This window comes from Mercenaria mercenaria, chromosome 14 (assembly GCF_021730395.1).
Source record: "Mercenaria mercenaria strain notata chromosome 14, MADL_Memer_1, whole genome shotgun sequence".
In the NCBI taxonomy this organism is placed as follows: domain Eukaryota; kingdom Metazoa; phylum Mollusca; class Bivalvia; order Venerida; family Veneridae; genus Mercenaria; species Mercenaria mercenaria.
In genome coordinates, this window is record NC_069374.1 from 68334955 (window position 1) to 68362015 (window position 27061).

At 35.5% G+C, this 27061-nt stretch overlaps 1 protein-coding gene across 2 annotated transcripts; it reads left to right on the forward strand.

Annotated features, from left to right (window-relative positions):
- On the forward strand, positions 1 to 26736 carry LOC123527697 (inhibitor of growth protein 5-like). Of its 2 annotated transcripts, none has more exons than XM_053523803.1 (7): positions 1 to 56; positions 467 to 538; positions 5576 to 5742; positions 7884 to 8001; positions 13119 to 13209; positions 15605 to 15770; positions 22233 to 26736. In XM_053523803.1, exons 1-7 carry the CDS (start codon positions 20 to 22, stop codon positions 22332 to 22334), a joined length of 753 nt encoding a protein of 250 aa, XP_053379778.1. In that variant the 5' UTR covers positions 1 to 19; the 3' UTR covers positions 22335 to 26736. The 2 variants fall into 2 exon arrangements, with proteins under 2 accessions (XP_053379778.1, XP_053379779.1); XM_053523804.1 differs by lacking the exon at positions 7884 to 8001 and adding an exon at positions 6819 to 6930 and having other exon boundaries at positions 16 to 56.
- Positions 26737 to 27061: the final 325 nt, after the last annotated feature.

The following is a 27061-nucleotide window of genomic DNA, read 5'->3' on the forward strand; positions in this document are numbered from 1 at the left end:
ATTTAATTAGGCCAACAAGATGGCGACTGCAATGTATTTGGAACATTATTTGGACAGTAAATACTTGTTTTTAATATTTCACAGTGCAAATCGTAATCTTCTATTTGCATTTCCTACTGGAAATTTTCAATGTTAAGTTACAATATGGCTTTGATTTTGTTTATTCTATACATGTAACTTATAAACTGATTATTTTATTTTGGCGCAAACCTGTGACGCAAACAACAACAACAACAAAATATTTGATGGAAAAAAGTTGTAAAAAAAGAGATCGGTGTAAAAAATCTAAAATATTTTAACATATGAAAGTTTATTTTCCATGGAGAAATACCTTAATATCACAGAAAATCAGTTATTTTGATTTAATTCAGTGTTTATTGAGTTCCTTCAGAAATTATTCGTACTCTACATATTTCGTACCTAGCAACTTTTAGAATTTCACCATAAGATATATTTCTTGTTTCAGGCCTGGAATCTCTGCCAGGTGAACTTCAGAGGAATTTTAGTTTAATGAGAGATTTAGATCAAAAGGCACAAGGTAACAGAAACTTGGATTGCATGATCAAAAGGAAGTGTCTAGCCGCCCGGTAACCGGACGCCTAAGCCGTCCGGTTACCGGAAGACTAGCAAATCTCGGGGAGTTTCTAGACGTCCGGTAATAGATTTCCGAATGAATAAATAGTAATTTTATATAGTTTTAATGTTATTTACTTAAGATATCGATAGTTATCTGCAAACAAAATTTTGAGTGAATACATATTGAAGATTTACAATAAATCACTGCATTAATCAGCCAATAAAACGGAAGTTTGCCGAAATCAATAATGGCGAGATGGCTTTTATTTTCGGAATACTTAAATTTTAACAACTTTTTCACTGGATTTTCAAAATTAAAACAGTTTCGAAATAGATTCTACTTACAATTTTCATATTTAGTATTCAAATATTTTTTAATGAATAACTGTTTCAAATGATATTTAATTTCAATAGCGGCAGTGTGATGTTCAAAACTTTTAGTAAAACAGTAGTTAAGCGTTTATAATTAATCCATTTTATTTCGAAATAATGTCAAAATTAATTAATGAATTGCTTGTTTTATAAGCTTTCTATTCTTCAAAACAAATATATTTTGTGTTTTAAGAATTAAAGTTTAGGCTGTTAGAAAAACATCACTTTTACAAAATAACATGGACGTTCGGCGAACAATGTTTTATCATTTTTAAAAATAGAATATCAACGGATTTGTGTACAAACACGATCTCATTCGTTTTATTAGCTCGACTATTCACCCTGGTGTCGGCGCCACACCTTAGTTAAGTTTTTGCATGCAAGTACATACAACCATCAATTTAAGGCATATAGCTTTGAAACTTATTTTTTCTTTTTCTAGGTCAATTACCAACCTCTCTGGGTCAAATCCCATAACTCTGACATGTATTCTGAGCAAATTATGCCCCCTTTTGGACTTAGAAAATTTTGGTTAAAGTTTTACATGCAAGTTACTATCTCCAAAACTAATGCAGATATTGATTTGAAACTTCACATGTGTCTTCGGGGTTATAAAACTAGTTGATAGCAGCAAGTGCCATAACTCTGACTTTCATTTTGGCCAAATTATGCCCCCTTTTGGACTTAGAAAATTCTGGTTAAAGTTTTGCATGCAAGTACATACAGCTATTTCTAAAAGGCATATAGATTTGAAACTTATTTTTTCTTTTTCTAGATCAATTACCAACCTCACTGGGTCAAGACCCATAACTCTGACATGTATTTTGAGCAAATTATGCCCCCTTTTAGACTTAGAAAGTTTTGGTTAAAGTTTTACATGCAAGTTACTATCTCCAAAACTAATGCAGATATTGATTTGAAACTTCACATGTGTCTTCGGGGTTATAAATCTAGTTGATAGCAGCAAATCCCATAACTCTGACCTTCATTTTGGCCAAATTATGCCCCCTTTTGGACTTAAAAAATTCTGGTTAAAGTTTTGCCTGCAAGTACATACAGCTATTTCTAAAAGGCATATAGATTTGAAACTTATTTTTTCTTTTTCTAGATCAATAACCAACCTCATTGGGTCAAGTCCCATAACTCTGACATGTTTTTTGAGCAAATTATGCCCCCTTTTAGACTTAGAAAATTTTGGTTAAAGTTTTACATGCAAGTTACTATCTCCAGAACTAATGCAGATATTGATTTGAAACTTCACATGTGTCTTCGGGGTTATAAAACTAGTTGATAGCAGCAAGTCCCATAACTCTGACCTTCATTTAAAAGATTTTGGCCAAATTATGTCCCCTTCTGGACTTGGCAAATTCTGGTTAAAGTTTTACGTGCAAGTACATACAGCTATTACTAAAAGGCATATAGATTTGAAACTTATTTTTTCTTTTTCTAGATCAATTACCAACCTCACTGGATCAAGTCCCATAACTCTGGCATGTATTTTGGGCAAATTATGCCCCCTTTTAGGCTTTGAAAATTCTGGTTAAAGTTTTGCGTGCAAGTACATACAGCTATTACTAAAAGGCATATAGATTTGAAACTTATTTTTTCTTTTTCTAGATCAATTACCAACCTCACTGGATCAAGTCCCATAACTCTGGCTTGTATTTTGGGCAAATTATGCCCCCTTTTAGGCTTTGAAAATTCTGGTTAAAGTTTTACATGCAAGTTTCTATCTCCAAAACTAATGCAGATATTGAATTGAAACTTCACATGTGCCTCCGGGGTTATAAAACTAGTTGATAGCAGCAAGTCCCATAACTTATATGCATTTTGGTCAAATTATTCACCCTTTTGAACTTAAAACTCTTTTGATATTTATTCTTTTTGGGTAATATTTTCCTGCTTCTGGGACAATATTTCGAATAGTCGAGCTTGGCTGTCTTACGGACAGCTCTTGTTGACTGAAATATCAGATAACTCATAAGTATTTATATCTTAAGTAAATAACATTTAAAACTATATAAAATCATTACTAATTCATTAAGAAATCAATTACTGGACGGCTAGACACTTCCTTTTCACAAACAGTTCTGACATCAGAAATGGCTCGGTATATATTTTAGTGCATCCCTTATCACCATTAGAGATGATTAGTTATGACTGCTAATGCTGTCAGATTTACTGCACATGAAAACCTTCAATCTTTATCAGTTGTTCAAAGGGATATCTTAAATTCTGCTTTGGTGCTAAGACAATATTTTGTCTCACAAACTATTAAATTACATACAGCTCTGTAGAATTGAACTTGAAAATAATAGTACTTTTTAGCTTGACTACAGTATTGGAAGAGTAAGTAGAGCTCTCCTACTCACCACGGCATCGTCGTCACATCTTGGTTTTAAAAAAAAGTTTTTCGTACTAGTCCACATTTTGGCAAAACCTTTCGAGATAAAGCTTTGAAACTTTCAACACTAAAGTGTCTATGTACCATCACTATCAAAGGGGTCTGGCACATGGGCGGATTGTGTTTAAATGTGGATGAATGGAGTTTAATGACTTAGTTTAAGGTCCTGCTGCTAAAATTATCAAAATTCCCATACTATTCTTCCACCCAATACCATCAACACAACACTTTCCATAACAGTGGCAGGTGGCATAGCTGTCTTTCAAACTGACTTGTCATCATGATTTTCATCTGTAGGGAAGAGTACATTTATAACTCTGTCAACTATTTTGGCTGAATTATGGCTCTTTTCGGACTTGGATATTGCTTCAGTTTTCATAATAGTCAACATTTTGTCAAAACTATTATGTTTGCAGCTTTGAAACTTTGAATAATGTTTATCGTCATGATCTTCATCAGTAGTCTGAATTATGCCACCACCCCCCTCTCCACGGTCAAAATAGGAGTGGTTTATTCCCTTACAGAAGCAAGCCTCTGTGGCGTACATGCTGCGTATTTGCTGTGTATATGCCGCGAACACAGTAGTACGCCAGAGGAGTGCATTTTACATACACCGCATGCTGCGTACATGCCGTGTACTATTTCGACGAGTACACAGCATGTACGCAGGAGGTCACTAGTACACTTCAAGTACGCAGCACAGACTCTGAAAATTTAAGGAGTACACTGCATGTACGCAGGAGGGACTTGTACAAGAAAATAGTACACTGCATGTACACTGCAGATACTTTGAAATTTGTGCAGTACACTTCATATACGCGGGAAAGACTTGTACAATTATTTTGGTAAGGGTAAATACTTATTGATGCATGTCACTTATCTTTTTTCTGTTTTTTTTTCTGTCCAAATGATCAGCATTTGCATACGAAAGTTGGTGGGGTAAGGAATTTACATTATCACAGCAGTTTCGCCACAAGAGTACACAGCATGTATGCAGCAGTAGTACACAGCATGTACGCCGCAGGGGTAGTACACCGCAGGCTCATTTGCATGTGAAAAGTGTATGTGCCGCGTACATGCTGTGTACTATTTCTCGCATACTAAATTCCTCCAGCGTACATCCTGTGTACTATGTAGTCCACAGCATGTACGCAGCAAGTAGTACGCGGCAGAGCTCATTTGCATGTCAAAAGTGTACTACAAACGTACTATCGGTGTATGTGCGGTGTATATCCTGCGTACTATTTAAAGCCCTTGATTTTAGTACACATTATGTACGCATCATATACGCTGTATGTACACAGCAAGAGTACGCAACAGGCCTTTTTCTTCTGTAAAGGTTGTTCTGCAGATGTCGGTCAGTCAGTCCATCATGTCCATAGACCAATCGGTTTCTGGTTGATAACTCAAGAATGCATGAGCCTAGGATCATGAAAGTTGCCTTGGAAGTTGGTCATGACCTGTATTGATTTTGAGAACAGTTGTTCAAAAGTCAAGGTCACAGTGACCTGGAACATTTAAACGGTTTCCAGATGATAAATCAAGAATGTTTAAGCCTAGGATCATGATTGCATATAGAAATGTTCATCAACAAGTCCAGCAGATGACCCCTTTTGATTTTGAGGTCAGTAGGTCAGAGGTCAAGGTCACAGTGACATGGAACAGTTAAACAGTTTTTGGATAATAGCTTGAGAATGGTTGAGCCTAGGATCATGAAACATAATAATGAGGTTGATCATGACCAGCTGATGACCCCAAATTGATTTTGAGGTCAGTAGGTCAAAGGTCAAGGTCACAGTGACCCAGACCAGTTAACTGGTTTCTGGAAGATAACTTGAGAACATTATGAGCTTAACATCACACTACTAAATAGGTAGGTTGATCATGACCAGCAGATCTATGACAAAATAAATCCATTCATGGTGACTTTAAAAATTTTCAAAACACTATATACATTCAATGTATATGAATAGAATATCAGAAGTAACTCTGAATGTTTTCTCATCAGTTTGAATAAGCAAATGGTATCTTTTTTAATTACATTCAGTGACTAAGTTGCTATCAGTTGTGTTTCTACAATTATAAATTATTGCTTCTTTAAACTAGTTTTATCACTTTGTCATGTCATCATTACAGTTGTATTTCCAAAATGCACATACAAAGAATTATAATTATGAAAGATTTTGTTTTGTTTACATACTTATTTTTATTGCTTCTTTACAGATTTGATGAAAGAAATTGATGATAAGGCAGAAGGGTATTTGTCAACAGTAAGAAATATGTCTCCAGAAAAAAGGTCAGACTTTCTCAGTGCAATACAAAAACTGTTCAGCAAAAGTCGAGAGTTTGGAGATGACAAAGTACAGTTAGCAATGCAGACATACGAAATGGTAATGTTTTTTTTTGCCAAAGCAGAATAATTTTGTTTCCCATAAATTTGTAATATAGAATTTTAGGGCATAGCCTTGCATTTCATATTCTTGGCTTTAATCTTTTTATGCTTTGTCTAAGTTCCACGTACTCTATTCTTTGGTGGAAAAAGAATTATTTCACTTTGAAATTTAGCATGGACACTTTGCTGTTTTGCATATATAAATGCGGCTCTAGAATAGCTCCCAAACTAAGTGCAGTAAAGTGTGACAGTGTGCGATGGCTTGGCTCTTTTTTTCGTGGTTGAGTGAAGGAACAAATTAAATTTTCACTTATTTTATTAAAAAAATTGAAAGAAAGAAATACATTATTTTATTCCCATACACCACAGAATTTCGTGTCCACAAAGTTACCTGTTTTCACAGTATTTGAAAATTTTTGTGAGTTTTGCACACAAGCAAAGTGAAGTTCTACTGTGATGACTAACAGTCTATGTAGAACACAATATGTCTGAAGCGATTCATCCTTGAATCCTGATTAATGTGGACATGTTGTTAGTTTCTTCCTATAACAGAGAGTTGGCACAGTTACAAAATCCAGGAACATTGGTTAAACTTAATGGATCTGTTACATAGCTGTTATATAACAGATATTTTACACTGTTGAAGAAAAATGTTTAATGCTCACCATGCTGGACACGATTGATTCTGCCTTTGAGACCAGTGCAGACCAAGATCAGCCTGCACTTTTGTGGCTGTGCAGTCTTCACTGTTCGCCATTCAGTCAGTTTATTTTTGGTAAGCACCAGTTGCTAATGGTACTGACCAAATTGAAAGATGGACAAGTTCCTTATAGAAATTTAGCAGGGTAAGGGTGAAACTTATAGCAAACAGTCTTAGATCAAACTCTTGTGTAAAAGCTGGAAAGCCTCTGTTTAGCCTGAACTGTATCATACTTACATACCAGGTATGTGCCATTTTTCACTGGTGGAAGAAGTTCTGCTTGCATGGATGGTTGCAAGTTGTTGGTAAGACTCAGAAAAGGTTTACTTCTACAATAAGCTTATGAAATGAAATGAAGGCATTTTTTGAAATAGGTCGACAGATATATACAGAAATATGATCGAGATATAGCAAGAATGGAAGCCGATTTAAAGGACTATACTTCGAGCTGTTCCGACGATGACAACAAAGAAAATAATGCAAAAAGTTTGTATTTTAATGTTTGATTTTGCAGTATTTATGGGGATTGTGCAATATTTGTGAGTCAAGTCAGTAAAATAAAAGAAGTTATCAGGAGAGCTTGATGATCTAATTGATATAATTAACCCTTAGCCTGCTGGTGGCAGGTTATTCTGCCTTTGCGACCAGTGCAGACCAAGATTAGCCTGCACATCCGTGCAGGCTAATCATGGTCTACACTGTTCGCTATTCATTCAGTAAGTTTTCAGTGAACACCCCTTTAAATAATAAATGGTACTGCCCATATTGAATTATGAACAAGTCCATTTAAGAAACATAGCAGGGTAAGGGTTAAAAAAGTTGTTAACCAAGAAACTTCTATTGACTTTAAGGAATTGGAACTTTTACAGACAATTACACTAACTGTTCAAATTTTATTAAAAACTGCCTTCTAGTTGAATTATTAAAAATGAGTTCTACAAGAATGTTTTCTAATCATGAATGGTAAAAATTGCTTCATAATAATTAGATCCAAATGATGCTCATGAATATGATAAATTTCAGCTAACTTGACTCACAGATTTGTTTTTCGAAGCTAATATGTTGAAGGTCATCAAAATAATCTTGTTTTCAAGAAAAGTCATTACAAAAAATATTGAGAGTGTTTTTTTTAACGGCCTTTGCTTTAGTAGCCAAATTTAGGATGGTATCGATTGCCACCCACTCATGAAAGCAAGTGGGTCAGTGATCTGGAGAAGTAGGTGGAAATGGGTGTAACTTTTAATTAGAAAAAGAAACAATCTGTACAAGATTAAGAAAGTTATGGAAACATGCGTATAACAGCGAAAAACAGGAATCTGGCTCAGTTTGTTTTTGTGTGGATTTCTTTTGAGTAACAAGATTTTTTTTGATGGCCAGTTTTTTTAAATCACATGATAATAAATTGTTTAATTCACTATAACCAATATTGATTTCCAAAGGTTGATAAACATATACGAAAGCTTGATGCAGACCTTGCGAGATTTGAGGCAGATTTACGAGACAAAACCTTGAACAAACCCAGTCAGGAGGAGAAAACAGAGGCCGGAAAAAAATCAAGTGTGTATACCGATCATGTCGTAAACATCGTACAAAGTCATATATTGTATCTATATTTTACATCTTTGTTGCCTGAGAGTTGCGTAAGCCGTAAGGTGTTACATTGGTATGAGTTTTGTTGCGTTTCATTTATAAATGGGTCTTGTTTGGAGATCAGTCTCAAATTGCAATCTCTTCAGTGGTTTTGAAATTGGAGAGTTGAATCTAGAATCAGCCAGTCAAAGTTATGAATCTAGAATTGACCAGTCTTGAGTTCTGAACCTAGAATAAACCAATCTGTTTTAAATCAAATTCTAAAGTTCTGAACTTAGAATCAGAAAGTCTGTTTTATCAAATTCTGAAGTTTTGTTACTAGTCTCCAAACAGACCCTGGTTTTTAGCTCACCAGAGCATTTTGTGCTCAAGGCAAGCTGTTGTGTTCACTCACTGTCTGTCAATCTGGTGTCTGTGGTCCTTGACTGCACATGAAGGTGACAAGAACTAAAAATAGAAAAAAAAACACCTAATGGCATCTCCTATTCCTAAACTGTAGTGCTAAACCGCATGTTCAAATTGAAAAAGTATTTTACAAAGAAATGTTCTATGTGTGACCTAATGAGATAGTTCAAATTATTTGCTGTACCATTGGCAATAATTATGGTTAACTTGTTTTTAGGTAGAGTCATGCTCTATTTTAGTAGGAGGTCACTTTTCTCTATATATAGACTCGAGGTATAAGAGAGTAAAAGAAATTATACTGCACAGGCTGCTGCTATAGGGTTCCAATTTTAAATTATGTTAACGATTTGCAGTGTTATAATTAAGATAACTTAATCTTTATCATTGGAAAGTCTGGTCAATATATTTCTCCTTCAATGGAGTTTGGACTGAAACAAATATATTCAGTATTACTTTCTGATGATGACAACAGAATCTCAATACATGTTATGTAATTAATCTAAAAAAAACATGACTGCTCGTGTTTAGAGCTAGCTGCCATATTTTGTGTTAATTTCCATGTGTATCATTATATCAGTTTGAGCTGTGAAACTCGGGTGAGTGGTCTAGGGCCATCAATGCCTCTCTTGTTCAAAGTTGTGTGCTTAAAATTTGCTTCATGCATCTCAGCATTTTTCACAATCATGAGAAATCCTAGCACTGTTACTTTCAGCTCATTGATATTCATGGGTGCCTAATATTTTGCCTATTTTGTTGCTTTGTTAATGTAGGGAAAACACATATTTTATCTTATTATACATTTTGCTGAATCCAGAGGGAAATGTTAGTTCCCGAGCTAATTAAGGGATTTTGCAAATGCTATAAAAAGAAATGAACATGTGTTTATGCTGTTCTAGCATAAAACGTGCACAAAGCTAAATTAAATGAATATTATGTTGATAAACATTTATTTCCTACATAAACATGTTTCAGTGATGTTGTTAATTTGTGGAAGATATCTGCAGGTTTATAGTATCAGAATATAATATTCATTGAGACAATTATTTAGCATTTTGTTTGACTTTAATACCATGTGGACAATACTTGTTGAAATCGATTTAGTCAAACACCATTTTATGTGTATATTCATTTACTTTTTTAAACTTTCTGCTTAAAGTTTCAGGGATGTAGTATGGCAAACTCATTTACTCAGTCGAGTAGCGTTTGAAATTGACTGTGCAGAAGGGATCATTTGAGCCATGCCATGGGAAAACCAACATAGTGGGTATGCGACCAGCATGGATCCAGACCAGCCTGCGCATCTGCGCAGTCTGGCCAGGATCCATGCTGTTCACTTTCAAAGCCTATTGGAATTGGAGAAACTGTTAGCGAACAGCATGGATCCTGACCAGACTGCGCGGATGCGCAGGCTGGTCTGGATCCATGCTGGTCGCAAACCCATTATGTTGGTTTTCTCATGGCGCGGCTCAATTTTCATTTTGCATGATAGTGCTTATAAATTTTATTCATGTTGACCACTACCACTTCATCGTTTAGTTTATTTCTCATGTTTATTCACTTTTACATGCACTCAGTTTGAATACTAAAAACTGAATGAATTCAGAGTTCAGAAAAATACATTGCCTGTATAATTAGCTACATTGACAAAGTTTTGCATAAAGAGTATGAAAAAATGTACTAAAATGTTTTATTAAAACTAAAAAATGTGTATAATGATATGAGCCGCGCCATGAGAAAACCAACATAGTGGGTTTGCGACCAGCATGGATCCAGACCAGCCTGCGCATCCTCGCAGTCTGGTCAGGATCCATGCTGTTCGCTTTTAAAGCCTATTGGATGCACAGGCTGGTCTGGATCCATGCTGGTCGCAAACCCACTATGTTGGTTTTCCCATGGTACGGCTCATATAATGATATACTGTTGAAACTCTGTGTCTTGGATTCCACAAGGATCGAGCCCATTACTTCAAGATAATCGAAATTCGCTTCTTTAAATGATATTTTTGCATGTTTTCGAGACATGGCTTGAAAATGTCTTCATGATAGCATGAATTTTTTAAAGACTAACAGCATTGGTTCATACATTGCTGTTAAGAAAAGTTTTAGAGAGTTTTTTGGTCGCAGTTATGCTGCTGTGAGTGTTTTTTTGTCTTTCTCAAGTAATGCTAAGGCAACTTTTAAATGATTTTAGCCAAATGCTTTCAAACTTCACACATGTCTTTTACATTATAAGATGACCCCACCCCCCAGGACAAGTTACATAACTGTAGCTTGTATTTTGTCAAAATTATGCCCCTTTTTATGCCCCCGAAGGGAGGCATATAGTTTTTGAACCGTCGGTCTGTCGCAATTTTCGTGTCCGGTCCATATCTTTGTCATCGATAGATGGATTTTCAAATAACTTGGCATGAATGTGTACCACAGTAAGACGACGTGCAGTGCGCAAGACCCAGGTCCGTAGCTCAAAGGTCAAGGTCACACTTAGACGTTAAAGGATAGTGCATTCATGGGCGTGTCCGGTCCATATCTTTGTCATCGACGGATGGATTTTCAAATAACTTGGCATGAATGTGTACCACAGTAAGACGACGTGCAGTGCGCAAGACCCAGGTCCGTAGCTCAAAGGTCAAGGTCACACTTAGACGTTAAAGGATAGTGCATTGATGGGCGTGTCTGGTCCATATCTTTGTCATTGATGGATGGATTTTCAAATAACTTGACATAAATGTGTACCACAGTAAGACGACGTGTCATGCGCAAGACCCAGGTTCGTAGCTCAAAGGTCAAGGTCACACTTAGATGTTAAAGGATAGTGCATTGATGGGCGTGTCCGGTCCATATCTTTGTCATCGATGGATGGATTTTCAAATAACTTGGCATGAATGTGTTCCACAGTAAGACGACGTGTCACACGCAAGACCCAGGTCCGTAGCTCAAAGGTCAAGGTCACACTTAGACGTTAAAGATCATTTTTCATGATAGTGCATTGATGGGCATGTCCAGTCCATTTTTTTGTCATTCATGCATGGATTTTAAAATAACTATGCATGAATGTGTGACACAGTAAGACGATGTGTTGCGCGCAAGACCCAGCTCCGTAGGTCAAAGGTCCTAAACTCTAACATCGGCCATAGCTGTTCATTCAAAGTGCCATCGGGGGCATGTGTCATCCTACGGAGACAGCTCTTGTTAACTTAGAATTTCAAGTTAAAGTTTTGCATGTAAGGTTAAAGGTCAGTAATTCAAATCCTTCTTTGTTTCATATAAAAAAGACAACTTCATGTCATCTTTACATATCTTTAGAGAACATCACTTTTTCCTACACCTATTTTTCATGAAAGTTCTATCACAAATAAACGAAAAAATGAAAAGAAAATAGGGGGTTGAATAGTTCCTAGTGAAATGCCAGTCTGTTGTGGTCTGCTACCCCAAAAAATGGCGCATATTTGCTCTCCTCCGCGCAATAAACACCTACTTCTGGTTTCGATGTGCAAAACTTGCCATGTGGGTTGTATGAACATGAAAACCGTCTCATTTCATGCAGAATATATTCCAGTAGCGAAAAAGTGTGAATAAAGTACTCGTTCTACACGAATTTGCGCAAAAAATGGGAAAAGAAGGATTTATTTATTATGGACTTCTTTCGACTACACCACGGAAGCATATTTTCGACCGAATTACTGACCTTATTCCTATAAGGTTAAAGGTCAGTAATTTAAATCCTTCTTTGTTTCATATAAAAAGGACAACTTCATGTAGTCTTTACATATCTTTAGAGAACCACTTTTTCCTACACCTATTTTTAATGGAAGTTCTATCACAAACGAAAAAATGAAAAGAAAATAGGGGGTTGAATAGTTCCTAGTGAAATGCCAGTCTGTTGTGGTCTGCTACCCTAAAAATGGCGCATATTTGCTCTCCTCCGCGCAATAAACACCTACTTCCGGTTTCGATATGCAAAACTTGCCATGTGTGTTGTATAAACATGAAAACCGTCTCATTTCATGCAGAATATATTCCAGTAGCGAAAAAGTGTGAATAAAGCACTCGTTCTACACGAATTTGCGCAAAAAATGGGAAAATAAGGATTTATTTATTATGGACTTCTTTCGACTACACCACGGAAGCACATTTTCGACCGAATTACTGACCTTATTCCTGTAAGCAGGTTTCTCAAAAATTTCTATGCCAAATGCTTTCAAATTTCACATGTGTGTCGGCGTCATGAGATGACAACTTATATAACTCTAGCTTATATTTTGTCAAAATTATGCCCCTTTTTAACACAGAATTTTTGGTGAAAGGTTTGCATGTAAGCAGGTTTCTCAGAACCTCTCGTCCAAACGTTTCAAGCTTCACACATGTATGTCTTTGGCATTATGATATGATCTCATGTGGCAAGTTATATAACTCTAGCTTTTATTTTGTCAGAATTATGCCCTATTTAACATTGAATTTTTGTGACAGTTTTGCATGTAAGCATGTTTCTCAGGAATTACCTGACCAAATATTTTCAGATTCAAGAGCGCTGTCATCAGACAGCTCTTGTTTGTCTTAACATTTGTCCATAAAGACAGAAAAAATCTGATGAGCTTAGTTTGGCCTAAATATTTTAAATTACAAATTTATTTTAAAATTGGATGTTCACAATTTTTATGTTCTTGTATATTACTGTTTTAGATATAAAAGAGAAGGATAAGAAGAAGAGAAAGTCTATGAAAGATGAGTTTGAGGATGAAATACCAAAGAAGAAAAAGAAAAAAGGACAAGGGTAAGTATTTTCATATTCTGTATGAAATCACTTCCATCACCACTAGCATGATCACTTTGTGCCAAGCCTAAATAGTGCCGTTCTTGGAGATATTTTCAAGGATATTAGTTAAAAAAAAATAATGATGAAAGCATTGCTGTATACATGTAACAAATATTTAGATTGTTGTCTAGTTCATTTTTAGCTCACCTGTCACAAAGTGACAAGGTGAGCTTTTGTGATCGCGCAGCGTCCGTTGTCCGTCCGTCAGTGCGTCCGTGCGTCCGTGCGTAAACTTTTGCTTGTGACCACTCTAGAGGTCACATTTTTCATGGGATCTTTATGAAAGTTGGTCAGAATGTTCATCTTGATGGTATCTAGGTCAAGTTCGAAACTGGGTCACGTGCCCTCAAAAACTAGGTCAGTAGGTCTAAAAATAGAAAAACCTTGTGACCTCTCTAGAGACCATATATTTCACAAGATCTTCATGAAAATTTGTCAGAATGTTCACCTTGATGATATCTAGGTCAAGTTCGAAACTGGGTCAAGTGGGGTCAAAAACTAGGTCAGTAGGTCTAAAAATAGAAAAACCTTGTGACCTCTCTAGAGGCCATATATTTAACAAGATCTTCATGAAAATTGGTCAGAACGTTTATCTTGATGATATCTAGGTCAAGTTCGAAACTGGTTCACGTGCCATCAAAAACTAGGTCAGTAGGTCAAATAATAGAAAAACCTTGTGACCTCTCTAAAGGCCATATTTTTCATGGGATCTGTATGAAAGTTGGCCTGAGTGTTCATCTTGATGATATCTAGGTCAAGTTCGAAACTGGGTCAAGTGGGGTCAAAAACTAGGTCAGTAGGTCTAAAAATAGAAAACCCTTGTGACCTCTCTAGAGGCCATATATTTCATGAGATCTTCATGAAAATTGGTCAGAATGTTCATCTTGATGATATCTAGGTCAATTTCGAAAGTGGGTCACGTGCCGTCAAAAACTAGGTCAGTAGGTCAAATAATAGAAAAACCTTGTGACCTCTCTAGAGGCCATATTTTTCATGGGATCTGTATGAAAGTTGGTCTGAATGTTCATCTTGATGATATCTAGGTTAAATTTGAAAGTGGGTCACGTGCCTTCAAAAACTAGGTCAAAAGGACAAATAATAGAAAAACCTTGTGACCTCTCTAAAGGCCATATTTTTCATGGGATCTGTATGAAAATTGGTCTAAATGTTCATCTTGATGATATCTAGGTCACGTTCGAAACTGGGTCAACTGTGGTCAAAAACTAGGTCAGTAGGTCTAAAAATAGAAAAACCTTGTGACCTCTCTAGAGGCCATACTTGTGAATGGATCTTCATGAAAATTGGTCAGAATGTTCACCTTGATGATATCTAGGTCAAGTTCGAAACTGGGTCATGTGCCTTAAAAAACTAGGTCAGTAGGTCAAATAATAAAAAAAAACCTTGTGACCTCTCTAGAGGCCATACTTTTCATGGGATCTGTATGAAAGTTGGTCTGAATGTTCATCTTGATGATATCTAGGTCAAGTTCGAAACTGGGTCAACTGCGGTAAAAAACTAGGTCAGTAGGTCTAAAATTATTAAAATCTTTTGACCTCTCTAGAGGCCATATTTTTCAATGGATCTTCATGAAAATTGATCTGAATGTTTATCTTGATGATATCTAGGTCAGTTTCGTAACCGGGTCACGTGCAGTCAAACTAGGCCAGTAGGTATAAAAATAGAAAAACCTTGTGACCTCTCTAGAGGCCATATTTTTCATGAGATCTTCATGAAAATTAGTGAGAATGTTCACCTTGATGATATCTAGTTAAAGTTCAAAACAGGGTCACGTACCTTCGAAAACTAGGTCAATAGGTCAAATAATAGAAAAACCTTGTTACCTCTCTAGAGACCATATTTTTCAATGGATCTTCATGAAAATTGGTCAGAATTTTTATCTTGATAATACCTAGGTCAAGTTCAAAACTAGGTCACTATGTCAAATAAGAGAAAGAACGACGTCATACTCAAAACTGGGTCATGTGGCAAAAGGTGAGCGATTCAGGACCATCATGGTCCTCTTGTTTCATAGAATAGGTAGAGCTATTGTAATTACACGTGCATTAGCATCCCACTTTTGGTAAGTTTTTGTAAGTTGGTATATATCAATAGCTGCTTGTGGGAATGGATTGAAACTGCACAGTCACATTTTTACTGGTTTGAAATGACGTGCACTGCAAGGTTCTGTTTACTTAGTTTTGCTTTTTCACAATCTTTTGGACTTAACAGACCAGGCTTTTAAACATTTGTTTTAACATACATGTTCTTTGAAAAATATAATGCTTAAATATATTTATAAAAGATACGTAATACATATCAGTCGGTTTGTATATTTTCTATATTCTATTTTAAGGCAAACAAATGAGCCGGCACCTCCACCAATGATATCTCCGCTGTTGTCGTTGACGATGAACAATCCGTCAGATGTGTTAGATATGCCAGTAGATCCAAACGAACCGACGTATTGTCTCTGTCACCAAGTATCATACGGTGAAATGATTGGCTGTGATAATCTAGATGTAAGTAAAACAGTTTACAATTTATATTTATTTAGGTTTAAAGGGACTGGCCTTCAGATCGTTCGACAACAAAAAAAAGAGAAAAAAATTGTAGATATCTGTAAATTAATGCTATATTTCTTAAGAATGCTTTGAAACTTAATTACTGACAGACTACATGTTACGGAAACACATGAGAATTAGTTGTTTTTACTACTTTTTACAATGGAAATGGCAAAGCGTTTGTAACGCTTTACTGGAGGTAAACTGCCTCAATTATAAATATCTATATTTAATGAGCATTGAACACTAAATCCTCCATAGCGCTATTGATAGCGACAGCAGAATACCTTTCTATTGCTGAGACAGTCTGGGTTTGATTCCCAATGTGGTCATCTTTTTTTTTTCATTTGGCATTTTTAGCTCACCTGTCACAAAGTGACAAGGTGAGCTTTTGTGATCGTGTGGCGTCCTTCGTCCGTGCGTGCGTGCGTGCGTGCGTAAACTTTTGCTTGTGACCACTCTAGAGGTCACATTTTTCATGGGATCTTTATGAAAGTTGGTCAGAATGTTCATCTTGATGATATCTAGGTCAAGTTCGAAACTGGGTCACGTGGGTTTAAAAACTAGGTCAGAAGGTCTAAAAATAGAAAAACCTTGTGACCTCTCTAGAGGCCATATTTCTCAATGGATCGTCATGAAAATTGGTGAGAATGTTCACCTTGATGATATCTAGGTCAAGTTTGAAACTGGGTCACGTGCGGTCAAAATCTAGGTCAGTAGGTCTAAAAATAGAAAAACTTTGTGACTTCTCTAGAGGTCATATTTTTCTTGGGATCTTTATGAAAGTTGGTCAGAATGTTCACCTTGATGATATCTAGGTCAAGTTCGAAACTGGGTCACATGTGGTCAAAAACTAGGTCAGTAGGTCTAAAAATAGAAAAACCTTTTGACCTCTCTAGAGGTCATATTTCTCAATGGATCTTCATGAAAATTTGTCAGAATGTTCACCTTGATGATATCTAGGTCAGGTTTGAAACTGGGTCACGTGCGATCAAAAACTAGGTCAGTAGGTCTAAAAAAAAGAAAAACCTTGTGACCTCTCTAGAGGCCATATTTTTCATGGGATCTTTATGAAAATTAGTCAGATTGTTCACCTTGATGATATCTAGGTCAAGTTTGAAACTGGGTCACATGTGGATAATAACTAGGTCAGTAGGTCTAAAAATAGAAAAACCTTGTGACCTCTCTAGAGGCCATATTTTTCAAGAGATCTTCATGAAAATTGGTGAGAGTGTTCACCTTGATGATATCTAGGTCAAGTTCGAAACTGGGTCACGTGCGGTCAAAAACTAGGTCAGTAGGTCTAAAAATAGAAAAACCTTGTGACCTCTCTAGAGGCCATATTTCTCAATGGATCTTCATGAAAATTGGTGAGAGTGTTCAACTTGATGATTTCTAGGTCAAATTCAAAACTGGGTCGGGTGCGGTCAAAAACTAGGTCAGTAGGTCTAAAAATAGAAAAACCTTGTGACCTCCCTAGAAGCCATATTTTTCAATGGATCTTCTTGAAAATTAGTGAGAATGTTCACCTTGATGATATCTAGGTCAGGTTCGAAACTGTCTCATGTGCGGTCAAAAACTAGGTCAGTAGGTCTAAAAATAGAAAAACCTTGTGACCTCTCAAGAGGCCATAGTTTTCATGAGATCTTCATGAAAATTGGTGAAAATGTTCACCTTGATGATATCTAGGTCATATTCAAAAGTGGGTCACGTGCCTTCAAAAACTAGGTCATTAGGTCAAATAATAGAAAAACCTTGTGACCTCTCTAGAAGTCATATTTTTCAATGGACCTTCATGAAAATTGGTCAGAATTTTTTATCTTGATGATATCTAGGTCACATGTGCTCAAAAACTAGGTCACTATGTCAAATAATAGAAATAACAACGTCATACTCAGTTCAAAACTGGGTCATGTGGGGATAGGTGAGCGATTCAGGACCATCATGGTCCTCTTGTATTATTGGCCATAGGGAAAAACCAAGACCACTTTTCTGTGGACCAATATGGATGGTACCTCCAATTTTTAGCTCACCTGAGCAATGCTCAGGTGAGTTTTTCTGATCGCTCGATGTCCGTCGTCCGTCGTCCGTCGTCTGTCGTCTGTCAACATTTAGCTTGTGTATGCGATAGAGGCTGTATTTTTCAATTAATCTTCATGAATATTGGTCAGAATGATAACCTTGATGAAATCTAGGCCGAGTTCGAAAATGGGTCATCTCGGGTCAAAAACTAGGTCACTAGGTCAAATCAAAGAAAAACCTTGTGTATGCAATAGAGGCTGTATTTTTCAATCAATCTTCATGAATATTGGTCAGAATGATAACCTTGATGAAATCTAGGCCGAGTTCGAAAATGGGTCATCTCGGGTCAAAAAGTAGGTCACTAGGTCAAATCAAAGAAAAACCTTGTGTATGCGATAGAGGCTGTATTTTTAGCTCGACTATTCGAAGAATAGTCTAGCTATTCTACTCACCCTGGCGTCGGCGTCGGCGTCGGCGTCGGCGTCACACCTTGGTTAAGTTTTTGCATGCAAGTACATACAGCCATCAATTAAAGGCATATAGCTTTGAAACTTATTTTATCTTTTTCTAGGTCAATTACCAACCTCTCTGGGTCAAGTCCCATAACTCTGACATGTATTTTGAGCAAATTATGCCCCCTTTTGGACTTAGAAAATTTTGGTTAAAGTTTTACATGCAAGTTACTATCTCCAAAACTAATGCAGATATTGATTTGAAACTTCACATGTGTCTTCGGGGTTATAAAACTAGTTGATAGCAGCAAGTCCCATAACTCTGACCTTCATTTTGGCCAAATTATGCCCCCTTTTGGACTTAGAAAATTCTGGTTAAAGTTTTGCGTGCAAGTACATACAGCTCTTTCTAAAAGGCATATAGATTTTAAACTTATTTTTTCTTTTTCTAGATCAATTACCAACCCCACTGGGTCAAGTCCCATAACTCTTACATGTATTTTGGGAAAATTATGCCCCCTTTTAGACTTAGAAAATCCTGGTTAAAGTTTGACATGCAAGTTACTATCTCCAAAACTAATGCAGATATTGATTTGAAACTTCACATGTGTCTTTGTGGTTATAAAACTAGTTGATAGCAGCAAGTCCCATAACTCTGACCTTCATTTTGGCCAAATTATGCCCCCTTTTGGACTTAGCAAATTCTGGTTAAAGTTTTGCGTGCAAGTACATACAGCTATTACTAAAAGGCATATAGATTTGAAACTTATTTTTTTCTTTTTCTAGATCAATTACTAACCTCACTGGATCAAGTCCCATAACTCTTACATGTATTTTGAGCAAATTATTCCCCTTTTTGGACTTAGAAAATCCTGGTTAAAGTTTTGCGTGCAAGTACATACAGCAATTACTAAAAGGCATATAGATTTGAAACTTTTTTTTTCTTTTTCTAGGTCAATTACCAACCTCACTGGGTCAAGTCCCATAACTCTGGCATGTATTTTGGGCAAATTATGCCCCCTTTTGGACTTTGAAAATTCTGGTTAAAGTTTTACATGCGAGTTTCTATCTCCAAAACTAATGCAGATATTGAATTAAAACTTCACATGTGCCTTAGGGGTTATAAAACTAGTTGATAGCACCAAGTCCCATAACTGATATGCATTTTGGCCAAATTATGCCCCCTTTTGAACTTAAAACTCTTTTAATATTTAACCTTTTTGGGTAATATTTTCCTGCTTCTGGGACAATATTTCGAATAGTCGAGCTTGGCTGTCTTACGGACAGCTCTTGTTCAATTGATCTTCATGAATATTGGTCAGAATGATTGCCTTGATGAAATCTAGGCCGAGTTCGTAAATGGGTCATCTCGGGTCAAAAACTAGGTCACTAGTTCAAATCAAAGAAAAACCTTATGTATGTGATTGAGGCTGTATTTTTCAATTATTCTTCATGAATATTGGTCAGAATGATTACCTTGATGAAATCTAGGCCTAGTTCGAAAATGGGTCATCTCGGGTCAAAAACTAGGTCACTAGGTCAAATCAAAGAAAAACCTTGTGTATGTGATAGAGGCTGTATTTTTCAATTGATCTTCATGAATATTGGTCAGAATGATTGCCTTGATGAAATCTAGGCCGAGTTCGTAAATGGGTCATCTCGGGTCAAAAACTAGGTCACTAGGTCAAATCAAAGAAAAACCTTGTGTATGTGATAGAGGCTGTATTTTTCAATTGATCTTTATGAATTTTGGTCAGAATGATTACCTTCATGAAATCTAGGCCGAGTTCGAAAATGGGTCATCTCGGGTCAAAAACTAGGTCACTAGGTCAAATCAAGGAAAAACCTTGTGTATGCGATAGAGGCTGTATTTTTCAACTGATCTTCATGAAATTTAGCCAGAATGATTACCTTGATAAAATCTAGGCCGAGTTCGAAAATGTGTCATCTGGGGTCAAAAACTAGGTCACTAGGTCAAATCGAAGAAAAACATTGTGTATGCAATAGAGGATGTAGTTTTCAATTGATCTTCATGAAATTTGGTCTGAGTGATTGCCTTGATGAAATCTAGGTCGAGTTTGAATATGGGTTATCTGAGGTCAAAAACTAGGTCACTAGGTCAAATTAAAGAAAAATCTTGTGTATGCGATAGAGACTGTTTTTTTTCAATTGATTTTTATGAAATTTGGTCAGGATGATTGCCTTAATGAAATCTAGGTCGAATTTGAATATTGGTCATCTGAGTTCAAAAACTAGGTCACTTGGTCAAATCAAAGAAAAAACTTGTGTATGTGATAGAGGCTGTATTTTTCAATTGATCTTCATGAATTTTGGTCAGAATGATTGCCTTGATAAAATCTAGGTCGAGTTTGAACATGGGTCATCTAGGGTCAAAAACTATGTCATATCTAAGAAAATGCTTGTTTTATCGCAAGAGACCAATTTTTTGGTCCAATCTTAATGAAAATTGGTCAGAATATTTGTTTCCATGAAATCACTAGGTCAAACATGTTTTACACTGTTATGGTGTGTTTCTTAGGTGAGCGACCTAGGGCCATCTTGGCCCTCTTGTTTTGGTGTATTTTGACATATCTATACCTTGTAAGAATTTTTTTTTCTTTTTGGTTAAATTTCTTCCCTTTGTTGTTCCTGTCCTTTGGACTTAGATATTTTTTCTGAGGACCTTCTTGTCCTCAAGTGCAATGATAACAGGTGAGCGATATAGGGCCACCATGGCCCTCTTGTTAAATAGTTTTGACACAAAAACTCATATTCTAATGTTCATATTATGACCAAACCAGTTTGAAAGAAAGATAATTTTGCCAAAATCTGGAGGTCAGTGCCTTTAAGGTAATGATGGCACACCTACTCATTTGACAGCAGTACTGGTTTTTCCAGGACTCAAGAGTGGTTCAAATTAACTTGAACCTTTCATCACAAATGTCCTAAAATAAATTAGTATAAACTACACTGATATGTGTTGGAAAATTGTTCTCATGTGTTTAATTTACAGCTGGTTCTCTTTAAAGAGTGTGTTAAGGTTTAACACTTATCATGCTGGACACTATGGATTCTGCCTTTGCGACCAGTACAGATGATGACCAGCCTGCACGTCATCCGTGCAGTCATCTGTGCAGTCTGATCATGATCTGCCCTGTTCGCCATTCAGTCAGTATCTTTTTGGTATGCAACCCTTTTAACAGTTAATGGTACTGTCTAAATTGAAAGATGGACAAGTTCATTACTGAAATTTAGCAGGGGAAGGGTAAATTTTCATGGTTGCCTCAGTCCATGGAATTAGATCTCAATGAACAAATTAAATTCCCATTTGTTTTCTCTTCCAGTAGCGAAATTCGTTAATTCTTGCCCCTAAGGCCCTTTTGGTAAAAACCACAAAATTTGATGGCCACGTAATCAAAATATTTTACAATATTTAAGAAATAATGTATAGAAAAATTGTTTTAACATTGTTCATACACGAAAAAGAAGTTATATGTTTGTGGAATAATTCTTCTATTCTGTGACATACAACCAATTTTGAGTGTAATGATTTAAGTTAAACACGATTTTGCTATACATTATTTCGATTCTGATATGCCCTTTCTAGAAAACAGAAAATAAAATGTAGTAGCGCTCTTTCTTGGTCGCAACAAAAATATTGACGTTATTGCTAGTTTTAGCATAAGAGTGTTTAAACATATAAGAATACTCGATATATTGCACTAAATATATATGAGTTGTGTCACATCTATGTAAAGTTATAGTGTCTAAAATGATATTCGGACAGTGTCCTGAAAGAGCAATATAAATCAGTTCATGTGTCATGAAATATACATGTACAAAAGTTCATGTCATTGTACTGTTTTATGGACCAGATGACTTCTGAATGAATTAAAAAGGGAAATATGCATTGATATAATATTAATAATTTATTGATTTATTTCAGTGTCCTATTGAATGGTTCCATTTTGGATGTGTGGGGTTGACAGCAAAGCCTAAAGGAAAATGGTACTGTCCAAGATGTACTGAAGAAAGAAAGAAAAAGTGATGAAACTATTTATTGTGATTTTAAAGTTTGGAGACAGTATAAAGCTGTGCGAGCTGTCAGAGGTTAAAAATTTGTTCATTTCCAGCTCTCGAGTTGATTCATCCACACATTAAGAGCATATGCAGATTTGAATGTTCCAGGGGTGAAAATTGCATGCAGTATATATTGTGCAATGTTGGCAACAAATATTTTTTGATACTTTTTTATTTTTGTTCCAAATGACAAATAGTCTTGAAAATTAAGCATTGCTAAGAAGTGAAGCCACGTTTTGGCAAATCCCACAGAAAGTAAAAATACAGACTACTAGTACTTGAACTGTGAAACAATTCATCCAAGGTTTTCAGATTTTTTTTTTACTTAAAAATGTTTACACCTGTGTAAACAATTTGGATAAAAAAGGTATTTGTCTTGCCAGGGTAGTGTCTTTCACTCAGAAAAAGGGTTGAATTAATGTACAATATGTAGTCATTTGAATTTCAAGAGACTGATTTGGAATAAAGTCAGTTCATTTGAAATTACATTATAAATGGTTCATCTTTTTAGAAAAAAAGGAGAAAAAATAATTGTTGATGCAAGTGCTTATATAATTGTAAAGCAAAAGAGTGTGCATTGAAAATTTTTATATTTGACAATACAAAATGTACCTATATTTTCATTCTGAAGCAAATGATTTGTAATCTCAGTGAGGTTGGGGGAGGGGGGTGTTGAGGAGGGGAGGGGAGTTTTTAGTAAGTGCTGTGGTGAAGATGTATAAAGCTTCATGTTTTAAAGTATTTTAACCCTTACCATGCTGTACACGATTGATTCTGCCTTTGCGACCAGTGTAGACCAAGATCAGCCTGCACATCCGTGCAGTGTTCTGGTCTGCACTGTTCGCTATTCAGTCAGTAAGTTTTCAGTAAACATCCCTTCAAATGATAAATGGTACTGCCCAAATTGGAAGATGGACTATTCCTTTATAGAAATACAGCAGGGTAAGGGGATTCATCAAAGGCATAATATTTGTGAAAGGGCTTTAATCAAGCCAAATAGTTTGCAAGTTGTTTGTGAAAGTAGGTATGTCTGTTTAATCAAATTTGATTGTTACAGTGTTTAACTGATTGTCTAAAATACTGGATTTTTGTTTACCATGAATACCCGCATTAAAATTAAGAGTGTGATAGGCTAGATTTTATCCCTGTATTCCATACTATGTATGTATTGATATACTTGTCTGAATGGCAAAGGTCTTGGAAAAGTAAATTTTACATTTTCTTGTCAACATGGTGGTAGGTCTTAAAATTCCTGGTGAAATCTAGTTTTCTTCAAACATTGCATGAAATAAAGTTAATACTAAAAAAGAAATTGTCAAAAACCATATGAGGTTGCTGTCTAAATCTACAAATATTACAGGTGATACTGATGGTATCCATCTAACTTAAATGTTTTATATATGGTATTATGAAGACTGCAAACATGGACAAACAGAGGGTGTATCTTTAAAACAAATGACTATTTTAAAACCAAAACAAATGACCATTTTTAAACCAATCAGAAATGCACAAATCAAATTTAACCTTTGCCTACAAAATTGCAACTTGGGCAACTTTTAATTAAAGCTGGAATGAGGGAAACAAACTAAAATTGAAGTTTCTATATCGGTTTTTTGTCCATTAATTTCAAGAACATAATTGGTCTTCTCCTTTAGGTTTTTGTTGGTGAAACATTTTAAATGGGGACCATCATTCAATATGTTCTTTCTTTGCAGAATTAATGTGTTTGCCAAAAATGTTGTTGATGTTTAGGAAAGTGCATGTTGTACGAGTGTAAGTCGCTTAGAATTTAAGATTATGTAAAAAAGATGTACTTTATACTGCTATATTTAAGGTTTATAGACACCCATTTATATATATGCATGCAGTGTGAGTATTTCCTAAAAATTTTGGAAGAAGAAAAAGTCTGGATGAAATACACATAATTTAGTTTTTTTTTTAAATTTTACTAAGAGGGGTAGAGGCTGGAGTTTGTTATTAGGGGAGGAGGAGAAATTATGTTGGAAAAGGGGAATAAAATTCCCAATAATAAGTATGTTTTAGTGGAAAACTGCATTTGAATGAAATTTTCTGAAGGGAACAGCCCCTACTATTGAAAAACAAAAAACAAATCTATTTGGTCAAAGAATGGGTTTTTTTTTTTAAAAACAAAGTGCCAGATTCCATCAGAATATTCAAATATGTGTACATCCACTTTTAAACTTTTTCTGTTATAATTTGTGATGCTTTATTCAGCTATGCCATAAATTGTTGAGAGCATGTTAAAGCTGGCTTTAAATGTTATATAAGGGCAATATCTTATTCTTGTTCACTTGTTAAATTTCAAACTAGTTCAGTTCACTTTAACCATCAGGTCAGGGGGAAAAGGTTTGTAAAAAAAATCTGGATATATAGTTTAACTAGTCTAAATATCAAACGAGCAACCAGAGATTTTCAAAGTTTTGACTCACTTAATTGGTTTATTTTGTCAAATTATTTCACCTATTAAGTGAATCCATAATGTAGACCAAGAAAGGTTTCTAAAACAGTAAAGTGCTAGACTTTAAAATGTTGGAGTACATGTACTTCAGTTTTCAACCATGAACTACTTTTAAAGGCGTACACTAGAATTTGGGGCAAAATTTATGATGGAAATTATCCCAATAATAGAATTTCTTCAAACTTTGGATATTGAAGGACAATCATCTAAGAAACAAAAATATGCAATAAAAATCATAGGTAACAGGTATTGAAAGAGTTATCTGCCCTTGAAAACATAATTTTCCCCAACCTTTGACTATAGTCATCTCTGAAAATATAAAAATTATCGAGGTATAACAGAATTGAAGCCTTTTCACCTTGACCTAGCTGCAAGGTTATAAAACCAAGGTTAGAGACAAGACACAGAGTGTAACCTTGCCGTTTGTCAGGTTCAGTTTTGAGCTCATAAACAACCATTTATTTCTGGTATTTTGAAAGTGGTCTCCAAACTTGGTATTTTAACCTTGAACCCATGTTTTGCTTGTTGATTTTTTTTCCCACAGTTGTTATTGTTGAAATATTTGATCTGACATTTTTTGCCATTTCTTCATGCCAATCGTGTAGAGAATCCATTCATTCAGTATTTCATACTTTCGAAAATCATGAGCAAAATTTTGTTTTGTTAATTTCATTGTTCATTCTTCTTAATTATGTAATGATTGAACATTTGTCTTCTGTTTCACATTAGACATATTGTTATTGATATTAATAGGTCCAAGAAATCTCATTTTGTTCTCATTTAAGTGACAAGTTCATGAAAAGTTTTTTCAAATTTGGCTTTAACTTTTACCATGCTGGACACGATTGATTCTGCCTTTGCGACCAGTGTAGACCAACATCAGCCTGCACATCCATGCAGTCTGATCATGATCTGCACTGTTTGCCATTCAGTCAGTATCTTTTTGGCAAGCACCCATTTTAACAGTTAATGGTACTGTCCAAATTGAAAGATGGACAAGTTCATTATAGAAATTTAGCAGGGAAAGGGTGCAACAGGATTCCAGCAGTACAGCATGCTTGATAAGAAAGAGATATATTTGAAATGAAGAACAGTTCCAAACTCCAACTCTTGAATTACTAAAACTTGCGAAAATTGATGGTGTCTGCTGTCCTAACTTCTTGGTCATAATGTTCATGGGCATAAAATCTTGTGGTCACTCTTGAGTTATTGCAGATGATTTACTTGAAATTGTGAAAATTGGCAGTGTCTGCTTAATAATGTGTGACCATAAAACTTGGCCAGAATTTTAAGAATGTTTTTGAGCATACTATCTCGGCCAAGCTTGATAACCACTGGATAGTTTTATTGCTCTAGAGTTACGGTCCTTGAATTAGTTGAAATTGAGAAAACTGACAACTGGTCTGCTCAATACTTAGAGTATTTTAGAAATCAAAAGTAATTTGCTGTGATAGGCATATGATATGACAGCTTGCCTCTCTTGTTTATATTTTAGTGTAATTGACAAAGACATCTTGATGCACAAGATGTCCACATTTGTCCATTAGTAAATAATTGATCAAACAAGAGCAACTAGACACTTTTCCTCAATTATGTAAATTTTGAATTTTTATCATTGAATGTTGGATATGGAAAACTCATTTTAGACAAGTAACTTCTACCAAGGCCTTTGTATAATCTCATATTTTTTTGCTTGCTGAAAAGTATTAAGGTACAATTTTATTTTGTACTTCCGGTTGTATTTCTGCTCCTTCAATATATTTGTTTCATGAAAGCCAGTCAGTCATCATCCAAGTATTTGTGTTTGTTGCTATAGTCACACAATGTGACACATTGGTTTTCCTTGTTCACCGTTATTTTTGTCATTGAATAAATCATCTAGTTTTCATAATTATTGTTGTTTTCTTTATGACCTAAATGACAATAGTTTGTCTTGCCTTTCACCTGAAGTGAATGCCCCTTGGTTGTGGAAAAGGAAATTTCAACAGGTGAAATTTTGCCAACAAAAATGTTTATGCCCAAAAGGCACTTTTGACCAGCCCATTATTTGGTAACACACCACAGTGACCTAAGGGACGAACATTTCTTTCAGTTATAAAATAAAAGCTTAATGCAGGTCAAAGGTACAGCAACAGCAACATCTGATATGACCTTTGACCTCTTGGTGTGGCAGTGATCTTTGCAATCAAAAGGATTTCAATCAAGTATATGGACAC